Source organism: Pongo abelii, chromosome 5 (genome assembly GCF_028885655.2).
Source record: "Pongo abelii isolate AG06213 chromosome 5, NHGRI_mPonAbe1-v2.0_pri, whole genome shotgun sequence".
NCBI lineage: Eukaryota > Metazoa > Chordata > Mammalia > Primates > Hominidae > Pongo > Pongo abelii.
In genome coordinates, this window is record NC_071990.2 from 26,474,465 (window position 1) to 26,490,788 (window position 16,324).

At 45.5% G+C, this 16,324-nt stretch overlaps 1 protein-coding gene across 3 annotated transcripts; it reads left to right on the top strand.

Moving 5' to 3' along the window:
• Positions 1-4,531: 4,531 nt before the first annotated feature.
• On the top strand, positions 4,532-15,398 carry BTN2A2 (butyrophilin subfamily 2 member A2). 3 transcript variants are annotated; one of them, XM_063725130.1, is made up of 9 exons: positions 4,532-4,631; positions 5,242-5,362; positions 6,451-6,798; positions 8,416-8,508; positions 9,429-9,710; positions 11,415-11,621; positions 12,096-12,116; positions 12,212-12,238; positions 13,774-15,398. In XM_063725130.1, the coding sequence occupies exons 2-9, from the start codon at positions 5,272-5,274 to the stop codon at positions 14,364-14,366; spliced, it is 1,662 nt and encodes a 553-aa protein (XP_063581200.1). In that variant the 5' UTR covers positions 4,532-4,631; positions 5,242-5,271; the 3' UTR covers positions 14,367-15,398. The 3 variants fall into 3 exon arrangements, with proteins under 3 accessions (XP_063581200.1, XP_002816584.3, XP_002816583.3); XM_002816538.5 differs by lacking the exon at positions 8,416-8,508; XM_002816537.6 differs by lacking the exon at positions 8,416-8,508 and having other exon boundaries at positions 4,564-4,763.
• Positions 15,399-16,324: the final 926 nt, after the last annotated feature.

A 16,324-nucleotide genomic window follows, 5' to 3' on the forward strand; every position in this document is an offset into this window, starting at 1 on the left:
GCTGGATTCCTTTCTGGAATCTCTAAGGAAGAATCTGTTTCCTTGCTTATTCAGATCATTGGCAGAATCAGTTCCTTTCATTTACAGGAATGAGGTCCCAGTTCTTCCCTGGTTTATAGCTAGGGACTCTACCCACTTCTAGAGGCTGCCACACTCTGACTCTTAGCTCCCTTCCTCCATCTTCAAAGCAGCAACAGTACATTGAGGCTCCTCTCTTAGTTCTTTTTCTCCATTGTATCACTCTGATTCTTTTACCTTCTCCTTTTTTTTCCTTTTATTTATGTATTTATTTATTTATTTATTTATTGTCGACGGGGATTCGCTCTGTCACCCAGGATGAAGTGCAGTGGCGTGATCTCGGCTCACCGCAAACTGTCCCCTGGGCTCAAGCAATCCACCCACCTCAGCTTCCCAAGTAGCTGAGACCACAGGCCCACATCACCATGCCCCGGTATTTTTTTTGTAGAGACAGGGTGTTGCCATGTTGCCCAGGCTGGTCTCAAACTCCTGAGCTCAAGCAATCTGTCCACCTTGGTCTCCCAAACTGCTGGGATTATAGGCATGAGACACGACACTCAGTCTGCCTTTTACTTTTAAAGACTCCTGTGATTTGACTGATTCCACCCAGAGAGTTTAGAATAATCTCTCTATTTTAAGGTCCATAATTTTAATTTTGTGTAAGATCCATTTTGCCATGTCATACATTCTATTCATAAGTTTCTTAGTGGATATAGCTCAAAGGGTGGGGGGTGGGGGGCACTATTCAGCTCACCACACTGATTTGGGAAGTGATCCCAGGAAACACAAGTGCAGAAATAAATTGAGAAATGAAAGAAAGCCAATTACATGAGAAATGAGATAAAGAATTCACTCATGAGTCAGTTACCATGTGGATAACTTGGCTGAATCCCTTTTAGGACTCTCTAAGAAACCATATGAAATGTGTGATATAGCTCAGAATCTTCCTAAGGACTACAGGGCCTGGGACTTTATCTCCACTTCCCATCATCCTTTGCTTGAATTGATTGAAGATTGGCCTGGGTGTGTTAATTCTAATGCACTTTAAGATTGGGCTATATAACTGCAGAAAAGCAACTATCACGGGTGTGATAAAGCTCACAGGCAAAGGAGAAGGGAGATACTCACTGGAGATGGGAAGGTTGTCATCTTTGCAGAAAACTGTGCCTCAGCTATTGGCAAACTGTGATAGGCCAAGAGAATATGGAATAGGGCATCAACAGCGTCTGTTATAAGGGCTCACCTCTGAGAATATAGTGAATGCCTTTCAAGGTCTCTCTGCCCTCCCTGTACCACATTTATTTAGCATTAGTGACCTCATGTCTTCCAATACATGCCCATATCACATGGCCCTGCAGCCTGACCACATGGACTGGGTCTAGGATGGACACTGACCCAGGCTAGGTCAGAGGACCAGGTCACATGTGGCCAGTTACTCCTGTAGCAGATGTACATGGGAGCTGTGGGAAGAAATGTTCCATTCATGGTGTGGACAAAAGGATGGTGGATTGCAGAGCAGACCAAAGCAGATGAGCAGAGAGAAGGCTCCAAATGGAGAGCTTAGGCAATTTTATCATGTTTGTTTCTTTTAGAAGCCCAATATCATTTCTTCTCTTTGAAAATATTTGTTCTGTTGAGACAAGGTAAATGTACTAGTTAATATTGCAACGGTCATAAAATTTGGAAGCTTACATAAGCATTATAATATGCTCATTGATTCTGTGAGTCAGGAAACTAGAATTTGAACAGGACAAAGTAGAAATGGATTTTCTGTGTGCCAAGATGCCTGCGGATCCCCTCAGAGTACTCCATAGCTGGAGATGACACACCCATATTACTTTCAAAGATTGGAGTTTATTGCAAAGCAACAGTGAATCATTGCTCACTCTGGGTCCTGGTTCTGCCAGGATTGGCAGGTACACCATGTCCATGAAGAATCTTTCTGAAGTGACCCTGCCTGTCTCTTTTTCCATCCCAGGACACAGTATGATTGGGTTAGGTCATTACTATCTAACCTGGCACACCCCAGTAGAACCTGGTTTCTTGCTAAGCTACCCCATGGCCAACTGATCCTCTTCCTTCTCAGAACACACATGTTTCCCTCCTGCTCAGATCAACTTTGGCAGAGGTTGAGGCCTGGTTTAGCTGGATGCTTCTTGCACAAGCTGCTTCAAAGCCCTGGGCCTTATTTCTTCAAATAAAAATATGAAGCCAGGTCTCATCCTGGGTGGCCATGCTCTTCTTAGACCTTTGCATCCTTCTCTTCTGTTCTTTCCGAACAGCTGCCCAGTCCTGGTTGGAATATTCTAATACTGACGTATTTACTCTCATGAGCCACTCAACCCAGAATCCTATTTTAATTATAATCCAGAAACATCAGGTGATGAGTGAGGCTGCTGAATGAGAATGGGACAGTTCAAGTGTCAATTCAATAGTAAAAACAGTTCTTAGGGCTTTCTTTATCTTATTCTCATCAAAGAGCTTTCTCTGCAGAAGGGACCTACTGGTTCATGCTTCCTGGTCCTTGATCTTCTGACCTAGAGTGGCTTAATCATGCTGCCACCTCTCTCTCGAACTCTGGTGCCGAAAGATTCCAGGAACTGGGCCATGCTGTGGTGGGAATGACTTTACTCTGAGCATGTCACTCATGCATTGAACAACAGCTGAGAGCAGAGCTTAGAGCTGGGCCTTGTAAGGAGAGAAGAACCACATCCTGCAGAAGTCTGTCCTGAGGAACAGGTACTCCAGTCACAGCAAAGACACAGTTGATACCTGGATAACAATATTACAAGACAGGACATGGGAACAGCAAAAGATATGGGTGTCAGAAGAGGCTGAGAACCCTTCAGGCAGGAACATTCAGAGTTGTTCTTGGAGAAAGCAGGCATAAAGGCTGGGCAGGATTTCAAGGGGCAGAGATGGAGCAAACAATTCAAGTGAAAGGCATGGCATGGGAAAGGGAGCGCTGGCCACAGGGAGTGCAATGTTGTGATGCAAGGCCACTGTGGAGCCATTGCTAGCATATTAACTGCAAAGTTTTGAATTGAATCAGAAGGGAATTGGAGGCCTCCAGGCTAAGCATTTATTTATGTATATTTTATTATTTATTTATTTATTTATTTTGAGGCAGGGTCTCACTTTATCACCCAGGCTGGAGTGCAGTGGCATGAACTCGGCTCACCCTAACCTCCACCTCCCAGGTTCAAGCCATTCTCCTGCCTCAGCCTCCTGAGTAGCTGGGATTACAGGCATGTGCCACCACACCCAGCTAATTTTTTTTTTTTTTTTTTGGTAGAGACGCGGTTTCATCATGTTGGCCATGCTGGTCTTGAACTCCTGACTTCAACTGATCTGCCTGCCTCCTCCTCCCAAAGTGCTGCGATTATAGGTATGAGCCACTGCACCAGTTCCAGACTAAGTATTTAGACATTTGAGGGGATTATTGACAACTGGGCCTTGGGAAGATTATTCTGGAAGATATCTACACAATGACAAGATTGGATTCTGTGGGGGAGGGTTTATGTTCGTGGGGAGGAGGGTATGTGTGCTGGTGTGTGTGTGTGGTCCTTGGACTTAACCCCACCACCTACTGGCAGAAGGTCAAGGTCAACTGAAAGTCTTTGCTCACTTCCATCTTCTGCCTCCACCGGAATACCACCTCCCCGTGGGAAAGGGTTTTTAATTCTCACTCAGTATTCTCAGCACCTCTTATCCAATAGCTTTGGAATGAACAACAAGACCTTCATAACAGCCACTGCAACTGTTGTTTCCATTCCTTTGCTACCCCTCCCACTCCAGCCATGCCTGCTTCCCCCAAGGCTTCCCGCGGGCCAGGCCCAACCTCCAAAGCCAGCAACTTGAACAAGAGTCCTCTGGCTTTGGAAAGACGGCGGCTTATGTTTTCCTCCTCATGTTTCCTCCCCAGCAAAATCACTCTCTACATAGAGAGCCCTCTCCTCGTTGACACCAGCAAAGCCACTGACACCTTGGGGAATCTCAAGGCTTTGTAAAAGAACGGAAGGAAAGAAAGAAAGAGAGAGAGAAAGAAAGAAAGAAAAAAAGAAAGAAAAAGAAAGGAAGAAGGAAAGAAAAAGAAAGAAAGAAAGAAGAGAAGGAAGAGAAAGAGAAAGGAAGAGAGAGGAAGGAAGGAAAAAAGAAAGAAAGAAAGAAAGAAAGAAAGAAAAAGAAAGAAAGCGAGAGAGAAAGAGTAAAGCGAGAGAGATATATGAAAGAAAGAGAAAGAAAAGAGAGAGAAAGGAAAGAAGGAAGCAACAAAGGAAGGAAGGAAGGAAGGAAGGAAGGAAGGAAGGAAGGAAGGAAGGAAGGAAAATAAAGGAAAAAAGTCTTGCTTCCAAATACAGAAAAAGGAAATAGAAATACCTAATAATCCTGAAAGGTTATTTACTGCTTGAGATTTTGCGGGGCGGGGGTTTGTGTGTATTCTACCTAGTAACTGCTGAGAAATAAGGCTCGAGACACCATTGGCTGGTTCTGCCGCACTCGGCCAATCCTGGGCTCTAAACTGCTCAGTGGAAATCTTGGGATTTTTTTGGACACCCAGAGAACAGGTCCCAGATCCCGAGTCCTCAACTCCAAACCGCGATTAGTAGGAGGTGAACACAACTTTTCTCTTCTCTTTGGGATGTTTTGTTGTCTGGTGGTGACTGTGCCCATGGGTGAGTTGTATCGGAAAATCGTCATGTGAGGATCAGAGGGGAAAAGAAAACAGAGGTTAATTCCAGAAGGTAGGAAAGGGAGAGGAGGCGCTACAGCTCCGGGGTGGGGGCTGTAGGTGGGGGCGGTAGATGCGGGGAGCGGGATCTGCTCTGGACAGGAGAGGGGGTCCTGGGAGACAGGAAGCCCACTGGTGGGGAGGCGCGGCCTCGCTTGGCTTTACCTCGAGTGTCCCGACCTGGGTCTCAGGGAGGGGGAAGTGGAGGGAGGAGGGTGTGAAAGAATCCAGGGACAACTGAAGAAACCGGACTGTGGCCCGAGAAGTGAGCCGAGGAAGGAGGAAAACGGCCCCCTTGATCTCTGCATTGATGGCTTACTTATGAAATGTTTACGGAATCCCTCTCTCGGAGATACCTGAGCCTTGAGATGCAAGTGACTCCCAGAAGTTGGGGCACCGATGAGACCTACTTGAGTGACAGGAGAGTTTGGGCCCGACCAGCACTGAGGTGCCAAGACTCCTAGGCTGATTCTCCTCTTCTGTAACCCTAGGCCTCTGGTCCCTGCCTGCCCTGGGTGCTCATGGAACCAGCTGCTGCTCTGCACTTCTCCCTGCCAGCCTCCCTCCTCCTCCTCCTGCTCCTCCTCCTCAGCCTGTGTGCACTGGTCTCAGGTAGGGATGTGTGCCACTTGCTGCTGTCACCTCTCAGAAAGGAACATCAACCCTGTAGTCTGCAAAGGGAAAGAAGGAAGGACTGTGGGGTTGTTGACTTATCCTTTCATTCTGAACATGTTCACTGAATTTATACCAGCACTGTCCAAAAGAAACACAGTGAGGCACAAAGGTCAAGTGCATATACAAGTGCAAATCTTCAAAAAGATTTTTTTAACTTTTTATTTATTTGTTTATTTATTTAAGAGACAGTATATTGCTCTGTTGCCAGGCCGGTATGAAGCACATGGAGAGTGAGATCATAACTCACTGTAACCTGAAACTCCTGGGCTCAAGGGATCCTCCCATCTCAGCCTCCCAAGTAGCTGAGAGTACAAGCAAGGGCCACCAAACTCGACTAAGTTTTATTTTTTACAGAGACAGGGTCTCACTATTTTGCCCAGGCTGGTCTCGAACTCCTAGCTGTTAAGGATCCTCCCACTTTGGCCTCCCAAATATCTGCAATTACAGGCGCAAGACCCTGTGCCTATTCTACTTTTTATTTTAAAAGGTAAAAACATACTTGAAATAAATTTTAATAATATATTTTGTTTCATATAATCACATATCAATATTTAAATGCTTAGTTAATAGAACTATTACCAATGAGATATTTGACATTTTGAAATTTTAAATCTTTATAATCTGCGTGTGTTTTACACTTAGAGTTCATTTCGATTGGAACTGTTAAATAGCTAGTGGATAGATACCCTAATGGACAGTTCAAGTTTACACTACACTCAGACACAGTGCTAGATTGCAGAATGGAGGAAAATCTCAGGGGCACGGGGTGCCCAGGGCAGGCTCCCCAATGTTTCCTTCATGAAGCAGGAGCAGCCTCAATAGTTACTGCTCCCAGGGGTGGGTGCTGCCGACCAGCCACAGCTACTGGTCCCCAGAAGGGTTCTCAGCCCAAGAACACCTGTGGCCTTGGAATATCTGCTTCCTTTCATCCCTGGATTTTTTTTTTTTTTTTTTTTTTTTTTTTTTTTGGCCTTAGAGATGTGATAACTGGCCTCCTTGTCTGATTCTGCCCCTTTGTTGAACAGCCCAGTTTACTGTCGTGGGGCCAGCTAATCCCATCCTGGCCATGGTGGGAGAAAACACTACATTACGCTGCCATTTGTCACCCGAGAAAAATGCTGAGGACATGGAGGTGCGGTGGTTCCGGTCTCAGTTCTCCCCTGCAGTGTTTGTGTATAAAGATGGGAGAGAGAGAACAGAGGAGCAGATGGAGCAGTACCGGGGAAGAATCACCTTTGTGAGCAAAGACATCAGCAGGGGCAGCGTGGCCCTGGTCATACACAACGTCACAGCCCAGGAGAATGGCATCTACCGCTGTTACTTCCAAGAAAGCAGATCCTACGATGAGGCCATCCTACGCCTCATGGTGGCAGGTGTGTCACTTCATTTTGCTTTATTACTTTTGCACAGTGTGACTTTTGGGGAAAGTTTCTCCCTTAACATCAGGCCCATTGCAGACCAATGGATTTCTATCTGGCGTCCCCTTTCCACAGAGAGAGTGGCCTCCTCTTGCACAAAGGCCACATGAGTGGGTTTGCCCTGCTAAGCTATGGGTTTCATTTCTTTTTTTTTTCAAGACAGAGTCTTGCTATGTTGCCCAGGCTGGAGTGCAGTGGTGCGATCTCGGCTCACTGCAACCTCTGCCTCCTGGGTTCAAGCGATTCTCCTGCCTCAGCCTCCTGAGTAGCTGAGATTACAGGCATGCACCACCACGCCTGGCTAATTTTTGCATTTTTTTTAGTAGAGACGGGGTTTCACGATGTTGGCCGGGCTGGTCTCAAACTCCTGACCTTGTGATCCACCCACCTCGGTCTCCCAAAGTGCTAGGATTACAGGCCTGCGCCACCACGCCCAGCCTGGGCTTCACTTCTTCAGAAGCACGTGCATTCCTCAGCTGAGGCCATGAGCAGGGGAAAATAGTTAATCTCAGAAAACAAAGTCTTATGCCTGCCTTGGCACTGAACTGTGCACTTCTGAGAGTGAAAGGAGACACTGTCAAAAATTGTCCTGGGGCAATCAGAATCAATAAGAACTGCCCAGAGAACTACAACATGAAATCTTATTTTTTGATAAATATTAATCTTGACATTTTCTTCTTTCCTGAAATACTGATTGCAAAGAGAGTGACTTTTATATAAATAGAAGATTTTTATTAAAGCACAACTAAATACCGAAGCAAAATTATTTATAATTCCTGCTAACTCCACAGAGAAAGACTAAGAATTTAGCTGGGAAGAAATTGGCAAGGCTTCAGCATAGAAATGCACTTAAACCGGGACTTCTAAGAGTTTGATAAAGTGACACTAAGTGATTACCTCAGTGTTGGGGTTCGTGTATTTTGCTTTGAAAGTATATTTCATGACTGAAAAAGCCTTTAAGGTGCAGAATAATTCATGGTGATATTTCAGTCCATCAGACCAGTGGAGGCAAGGACTAGGAAATTGGATTCTTCCCAGGGGGCCCCAAATCATAACAGGTAGGAGACCCCATCTTTGCTACTCACAAAGGCAACCTTACATCTGATTAAAACAGAATATTGTGGACAGAGGGCTTCTTGACCCATTGTCATGACTGCGTTCACAGCAGCACTGCAGTGTTGCCCAGTAATGAATGGTTTCTATATGGCAAGGACCCGCTACTCTTTCTCTGTAAAACCAACCCTGTCCTGGCCTTCCCCAGTCTGAATTGGGTTGCTGTAGGACTTTTTGTTTGCTTGCTTATTGTATTCTGTTTGTTGGATTGGTTGGTGGCTGATTTTTCCCTGGAATCTATTGTGTCATGCTTACCCGTATTGAACCCATGGAATGTTTTGTAGGACTTTGTTTTCCAATTTGCTGAGGTATTTTAATTTCTTTTCTAATTCAAGATTTCTGTGTGGGCCTTCAAATGCACAGCTAGCTTTTTTCTCCTGACAAAAATTAAACAGAGCAGAAAGCACTAGGCTTAAGTGATTGCTTTAATTTTCTTTCTTTAACATAATTTGTTGGAAGACTTTACAAAGGAATTATTCAGGAGAAGTTTCGATGATCACACACGGCTGAAGCATCTCCCAGGACCATGCTTTTGTAGCTCTCTCACTCCAGGTATTCTCTTTCATTGAAGGTTCTAGTAAAGATAGAATATATTTAGGATGAGCCTGAATTATTAGGATTTTTGGTGATGATCTCTGACATTGAGGAGGCGATATGGTTATCTTAAGGATCCCGGGGCATCCAGATATTTCTAATACATTGATATTCTTAAAGGACTGTAAGAAAATTCTCCATAGGATGGAACCTCTGGGAGGTAAACAACTGTGAATTAGAATAAGAGATGGCTTTGCCAGCTAGCTCTGTCTATTCTCCTAAAAACCATCACCTCCTATGGAGGTAGATAGCCATGATGATGTGAGGCCCTGAACTAGACAGAAGTGTCAGTGACTTTGGTTCAATAAGTTTCTTAAGATTTAGCCAACGCTGAGCATGGTGGCCCATGCCTGTAATCCCAGCACTTTGGGAGGTCAAGACAGGTGAATTGCCTTAGCTCAGGAGTTTGAGACCAGCCTGGGCAACATGGCAAAACCCCATCTCTACAAAAAAAAAAAAAAAAAAAGTTTCTGCCAACCTGATAGGTTTTTGTCATTAGTGTATTATTTTAGAGCTTCAGGAAATTGAGGTCTGCAGAGAAGTCATCCCAGGAGCAGAAAGTGAAATTCTCAACCTGCCTGTTGAGAATTTGGACACACCCTCCTGGAAGTGAGAAAATTAGTCTTTGCTGGAATAAATCACACTGCAAGCATTTATAGCAGACAGATAGATGCTTGGTGCTGTGATGGGGCCTTCAGGTGGTGCATAAAGAAAAATGTGCAATGTGATCCTTTCTCTTCGAGATCTCACAATTTATTTTGCATATTGGTTTCCTGATGTTCTCCAAAACCAAGGGTCTTTCTAGCAACCATCCTTCAAGATGCAGTAGGGGCTAAGACACCACTGCCTTTTGGCTGAGCCCTGGTCTCCCTTTCCAGGCCTTGGGTCTAAGCCCCTCATTGAAATCAAGGCCCAAGAGGATGGGAGCATCTGGCTGGAGTGCATATCTGGAGGGTGGTACCCAGAGCCCGTCATGGTGTGGAGGGACCCCTACAGTGAGGTCGTGCCCACCCTGAAGGAGGTCTCCATCGCTGATGCTGACGGCCTCTACATGGTCACCACAGCTGTGATCATCAGAGACAAGTATGTGAGGAATGTGTCCTGCTCTGTCAACAACACCCTGCTTGGCCAGGAGAAGGAAACTGTCATTTTTATTCCAGGTTAGTTCTCTGCTCTCTGAGACCTATCGAGTGTATGCAGGATCCTCAGCACACAGATGGAGCCCAGAGCGGGGATGGGGGCTGCAGTGTGGGTGGAATGGTCCTGGGCCCTGAGGAGCTGGAGGCTGCAGCTGAGCTGAGGCGTCTCCCCTCCTCACAAAGGGAGATTCAAAGAGTCCCAAAACACAAGAGTAGGAGCCTTCTCTCTGAGGGTAAACCTGGTCTTTTTTTTCTTCATTAGGTCTTTATGCTGAAACAATTGTAAAATATTAAGGACAACCATCAAACATGCAGAGTAGTGTGGATGGGTGACTGTCTGCACTTGGCATTCCTGTATGCTGCAGCCATCCCTTCCTGCCTATGGGACTTCCCAAAGGACAGAGCTGGGGAAATTCCCTATCAACAGACATTCATAAATGTATTCAACAAATGTTCAACAAGCATTTCTTATGTTTAAGACTCTACTAGAAACCAAGGGTCAATAATTGAACAAAATATATCAAAATTTCTCTCCTCAAGGAGTTCATATTCTAGAGAGAGACAGCGGCCGGGCATGGTGGCTCACGCCTGCAATCCCAGCACTTTGGGAAGCCGAGGCGGGTAGATCATGAGTCCAGGAGTTCAAGACCAGCCTGGCCAAGATGGTGAAACACCATCTCTACCAAAACTACAAAAATTAGCCTAATGCGGTAGCAGGCGCCTGTAATCCCCGCTGCTTGGGAGGCTGAGGAAGGAGAATTGCTTGAACCTGGGCGGCAGAGCTTGGGCCAAGATCGTGCCACTGCACTCCAGCCTGGGCAACAGAGTGAGACTCTGTCTTAAAAAAGAAAAAGAAAAAAGGGAGAGAGAGAGAGCGCAATATATGAAATAATTGAAACAAGTGATTAAATAAATAATTATCTATATATTCTATCACATGGTGACGAGCATGTAGGAAAAATTAAACAAAGAGAAAATAGAGAGTTCCAGGGGTGTGAGGCATCAGAATTATTAACAAGGTGGTCAGGAAAGGCTTCACTGTAAAGATGGAAATTGAGCAATCAAGGCAAGGAACCTCAGATGCTTAAGGACTGAGCGGCCAAGGTACAGGAAGAGCATATGCAAAGGGCCTAAGGAAGGAGCATGTCTGGCAGTTTCCAGGACTCCCAGGAGGTGATGCTGGCGTGGCTGAAATGAAGTGAGTTCAGGAAGTGGGGGGAGATGAATTCACAGAGGTGATGCAACTACGTTATATATGGCAGCACAGGCCATAAACAGGCTTTGGCTTTTAGAGTGAGTGAGTGGGAAGCATTGGAAGGTTTTGAGCAAATAATTAACATGATCTCACTTGGGCTGCTCTGCTGAGAATCGATTACACAATAGGGCAGAACAAGAAGGAGGGCACTCGTATTCCTGGCGTGAGTGATGGTGGCTTGAGGCAGGGTGATGGCTGTGCTGACTCAGCATGGCTGGTTAGTTTTATGCACAACTGGTCCTTTCCGTGGTGACTCCAGATGTTTCTGCTTTGCCCTCTTCTGGGCCCAGCCCTGGCAGTCACTGAGGTGTCAGCCAGTGTTGAGCCAGCATCGCTTTCTCCATCTGAGGTTTCTGAGGGAGAAGCCAACAGAACAGGTGGCTGAGGAGCTCTTCAGATGTGCTCTTAGGGGAACTCTCATCCAGATGTTCTATTTCAAACTAAATGGACTTTTCTGGCTGCCTTTTCAGAATCCTTTATGCCCAGCGCATCTCCCTGGATGGTGGCCCTAGCTGTCATCCTGACCACATCTCCGTGGATGGTGTCCATGGCTGTCATCCTGGCTGTTTTCATCATCTTCATGGCTGTGAGCATCTGTTGCATCAAGAAACTTCAAAGAGAAAAAAAGATCCTGTCAGGGGAAAAGGAAGTTGAACAAGAGGAAAAAGAAATTACGCGTAAGGAATTTGTAAAGAAAGTGTGGAAAAATAGAAAGAAATTGAAAAAGAAAAGTTAAATGAGTAGGAGGACAATTGACTGTCATAGAGGGGCCACAGCTCTCACAGGTACCGGCTTAGGGAAGAGAGAAAGGAAATGCACAGCAGCAGCCACAAGGGCTTGGTACTCTCATGTCATAAGAAGTAATCATTCAGAGCTTTCTTTCTTCCATGCTGCGCACATTGCATTCATTCACCTGGCTATATGCAGCACTACATGGCTGAACAAAAGTTCAGACAAAAGTCTAACAGTGTACTGATACTACCCAGCCATCTGATCATACATCATTGCTGGTTTCTGACTGTTCCCTAGGCATAAGGGAAGGGTGACGTTGGTGTTCATAGAAAGGACGGTTCCTACGTTGTTTAATACAGCTCAATTTCTCTTAGTTCTTCTGTTGAAGACATGATTTTGTTTCTGTATTTTGTTTTCAGAGCAACTTCAAGAAGAATTGCGTAAGTTTAGCCTTTCCTGAACTACTCCGTGTACAATTTGTGTTCTGCTTACTTAGCAGTGTCTCATGACATTCACCTCTGTCTGTCCCTTGCAGGATGGAGAAGAACATACTTACATGCTGGTGAGTGCCTCTGATGTTCTCTCAGATCTCAGCTTTCTCCCCACTAGCCAGCTAACAGGACTTCTTAGAGGAGATGAGCAAGGTGCCCAGGGCTAGGCGGGGACCATAGGGAACTGGGGTCAGTTCATCAACAGTGTCCCAGCAATGATGCATCATGGCTCTTCTGTCAGAGAATCCCGGCAGCTCTTAATGAACCCTGCAGTTTACGTCCCAGGACCCTTTCTCTTTTGGAATAATTTAATGCATGATTATCAAAGGTTTCCCATGCATAGTAGCCTCCCCAAGAGTTATGTTTCAGAAGTTATTGCTCTTTGATTCTGGATCAATTTGAAAGAAGATAATGCCGTCTTAGCAATTTATATCCTGGGAATGGTATAGACTGTGCACAGTTGAAGACCCATGTGAGGAAGAGGCCATAAGGGTCCCCAGTAAGCCTGATGCAATGGTGTACAAATAGGTGGCCAGAGATACCTTTCTGCTTCTAAGAGAGCACTGATATTCTGCATGTAGTCTGCCAGGGGAGGGGGTTTGGGTGAGTGGGAGGGTGAGTGGGGAGAGCACAGAGAAACCAATCGCCCACTTTCAGTGAGTTCTCATCTTGTGATTCGGCATCTCTGCCTGTCAGCACCAAAGAATCCAAACTTTACCAGATACCAGGGCCCATGGACCTTTCCTCTTCGATGAGTTTCAAAATTGCCACTGTCATTTTGGGACGCAATCACAACTTGTCACAATCAGACATATCAACTTGTGGAAAAGAGAAAATCATTTTAATGCAATAGAAAGGTAGACTGAATAAGTAAGAATACATACAGAAGGTAGAGGTTTGCAGAATGCTCAGCTCCTGGGGCATTTCCTGTATGGGAGAAGTAATCCTGGTAGATGTCAGACTCATGTTGTTAAAGCAAAACTGGATTGAAGTATTTCTTCCCTAACTTTGCCCACACACCCCTCAGGCACCAGGTTTTCTTTTGCACACATTTATTCTCCTTCTTTATCCTTTGAAGCATGCCCTTGTCAGCCACTTAAATCAGTTGTCACCTATTAAAACAACCTATAGGACCAACGAAGAGGTGCTTCACCACCTAAGACAGTGTGTAATGATAGACTCACTTAATTGATCCATTGAGAGGTGTGTCGGGCAACAATAGGAGATAAAGCTTCTGTGATGGTTTAGGCCAAGTTGGAAAGTTTCTAACTAAAGAAAGCCCCAGAGATCATATGTCTTGAATAGAAAAGGGATCAGATCTTAGAATGCTGAGAAAAACTGGGAACCATTAATTTTGGCTCATTTCCTAAACTCTCTGGATTTCGTAAAGCCACAATTCTTCTCAACCTGGGGGCACTGCTTCTGTCTCTGGAGAGATAGAAGTGTAGCTTCAGTAATTCTCAGGGTATGAGCTGCTTGGGATCATGGAAACGGCCACTACATGGGGAACCCCCTTCAGCTTTCTGAGACTTCTCTAGGGACCAGGAACCACACAATCCCCAGGGTTCCTGAGACCCCAGGCATAAACCTGAGACTTCCTCTGCAGCTGATGTGGTCCTGGATCCAGACACCGCTCATCCCGAGCTCTTCCTGTCAGAAGACCGAAGAAGTGTGAGACGGGGCCCCTACAGGCAGAGAGTGCCTGACAACCCAGAGAGATTCGACAGTCAGCCTTGTGTCCTGGGATGGGAGAGCTTCGCCTCAGGGAAACATTACTGGGAGGTGGAGGTGGAAAACGTGATGGTGTGGACCGTGGGGGTCTGCAGACACAGTGTTGAGAGGAAAGGGGAGGTCCTGCTGATTCCTCAGAATGGCTTCTGGACCCTGGAGATGTTTGGAAACCAATACCGGGCCCTATCCTCCCCTGAGAGGATTCTCCCTTTGAAGGAGTCCCTTTGCCGGGTGGGTGTCTTCCTGGACTATGAAGCTGGAGATGTCTCCTTCTACAACATGAGGGACAGATCGCACATCTACACATGTCCCCGTTCAGCCTTTTCTGTGCCTGTGAGGCCCTTCTTCAGGTTAGGGTCTGATGACAGCCCCATCTTCATCTGCCCTGCACTCACAGGAGCCGATGGGGTCACGGTGCCTGAAGAAGGCCTGACACTTCACAGAGTGGGGACCCACCAGAGCCTGTAGAATCAATTCCTTGGACTCACAGCCATGCAGATAAGCCCTGGTCATCTCAGCAGCCACCGCACAACCCACCTAATGAAAGACACGCCCTCCTCCCCTCTGGTAACGTAAGAGAACATCTTCCAGCTGCCTTTTTCACACCCACTCCAGCCCTCAGCCCCAGTTTTCTCCTCCTCACTAGGCTGTGGCTTCAGTAGTTCCTTTGCTTGTAACTATGGGATGGGATCCAGGCATAGGGAACTAGTTGTTTCATAGCTCCCAGCCAAGAAGAAAGTGAGAGAAGCTGTTGGGCAGCGAACCTGCTGTTTAACATAAGGATGACCACATTAAGCCCAATATGCCAGTTGGCACCAGATGCTGTGGACTTGGAATGAGGCCAACAGGGTTCACCAGGTTGAGAGAGGAGAGAGGAATCCACAGGACCACCAGAAGGGAGAGGGAACCAGATATGCAGATCAGAGATAGAGGAAGTGGAACCAGAGAGCTGGGAGGGACCAAGGTTGTAAGGGTGGCTAAGTCCCACGATAAGAGCTAAAGGGTCCTGAGAGATGATGGCTCATTTCCACCCAACCCCAGGATTTCCACAGCACACACCCACAGGCCTGGACCTGGGATGAAGATGAATGAAGAACATGGACTCATGTGGATGTGGTTTGGCTCAGATGTCCCTGCAATAAACAAGGGGTCAGTACTTAGTCCCTGAGTGTGGTTGAGGTTTGAGGTCCTGGTCGAGCAGGGCAGTACTGGACCAGGTCTACATCAGCATTCAGGTTCAATGGGGACACCAGTGGCTTCAAACTTCCTGATCTAATTATGTTTTTAGACACTTGGAAATTATTGAGGGCATTAAAGAGCTTTTGTTTATTTGGGTTAATATTTGTTAATATTTATGGCATTTGACATTGAAACAAAAATTTAAAATGTTATCTTTTAATTTGTGTTAAAATAGTATGACTAAATCAATTATAGGTTAATGTAAATAGGATGTTTTGTGAAAAAGCAATCTATTGTGTCCAAATAAAAGAACAAAAAGTGTGACACTGGTTAACTTTTTCCAAATCTCATGTCTGGCTTAATAGAAGATATTTGTATTCTCATATCTGCCTTTGTATTAAACCTATTGGTATATCATAGGTCATGTTAGCTCAAAAAAACTTTACTGCACCCTACTGAGAGAATGAGATGAAAAACGATTAATGTTTCATTATTATTATTGTGAAAATAGTATTAACATTGCGGACTCCTTAAGAGTACATCAGAGTTCTCTCTAGGAATCCCAAAACCATATTTTGAAACTAGAATAGTGGATCCTGGAAGTTAATCCATGTGCTGGTTAATTTTAGATGTCAACTTCACTGGATTAAGGAATACCTAGACAGCTAGTACAACATTATTTCTGGGTGTGTCTGTGAGTGTGTTTCCAGAAGAGATTGGCAAGTGAGTTAGTGGGAAATTCTCCCCTCCTGTTGGCTGGGTGCCCAATACAACAAAAAGGCAGAGGAAAGGCAAATTCCTCTCTCCTCTGGAGCTGAGACACTCTTCTTCTTCTGCCCTTGGACATCAGAACTCCTGGCTGTCTGGCCTTTGAACTTCAGGACTTGTACCAGGAGGCCCTGGGTTCTCAGGCCTTTGGCTTTGGACTGAGAGTTACACAATCAGCTTCCCTGGTTCTGAGGCTTTCAGACTTAAACTGAGCCATGCTACTAGCATCCCATGGTCTCTAGCCTACAGACGAGCTGTTGTGCAACTTCTTAGCCTCCATAATCACATGAGCCAGTCTCCTTAATAAATGCCTGCTCATAAATCTGTATCTACATCTATATCTGTATGTGCATCTATATCTATGTCTATATCTATATCTATATCATATTGATTTTGTCTCTCTGGAGAACCCTGACTAATAAAATGAGGCATCTAAAATTCTAGCTTGAATGGTAGTATTTTAGGTTTTAGACAATTCA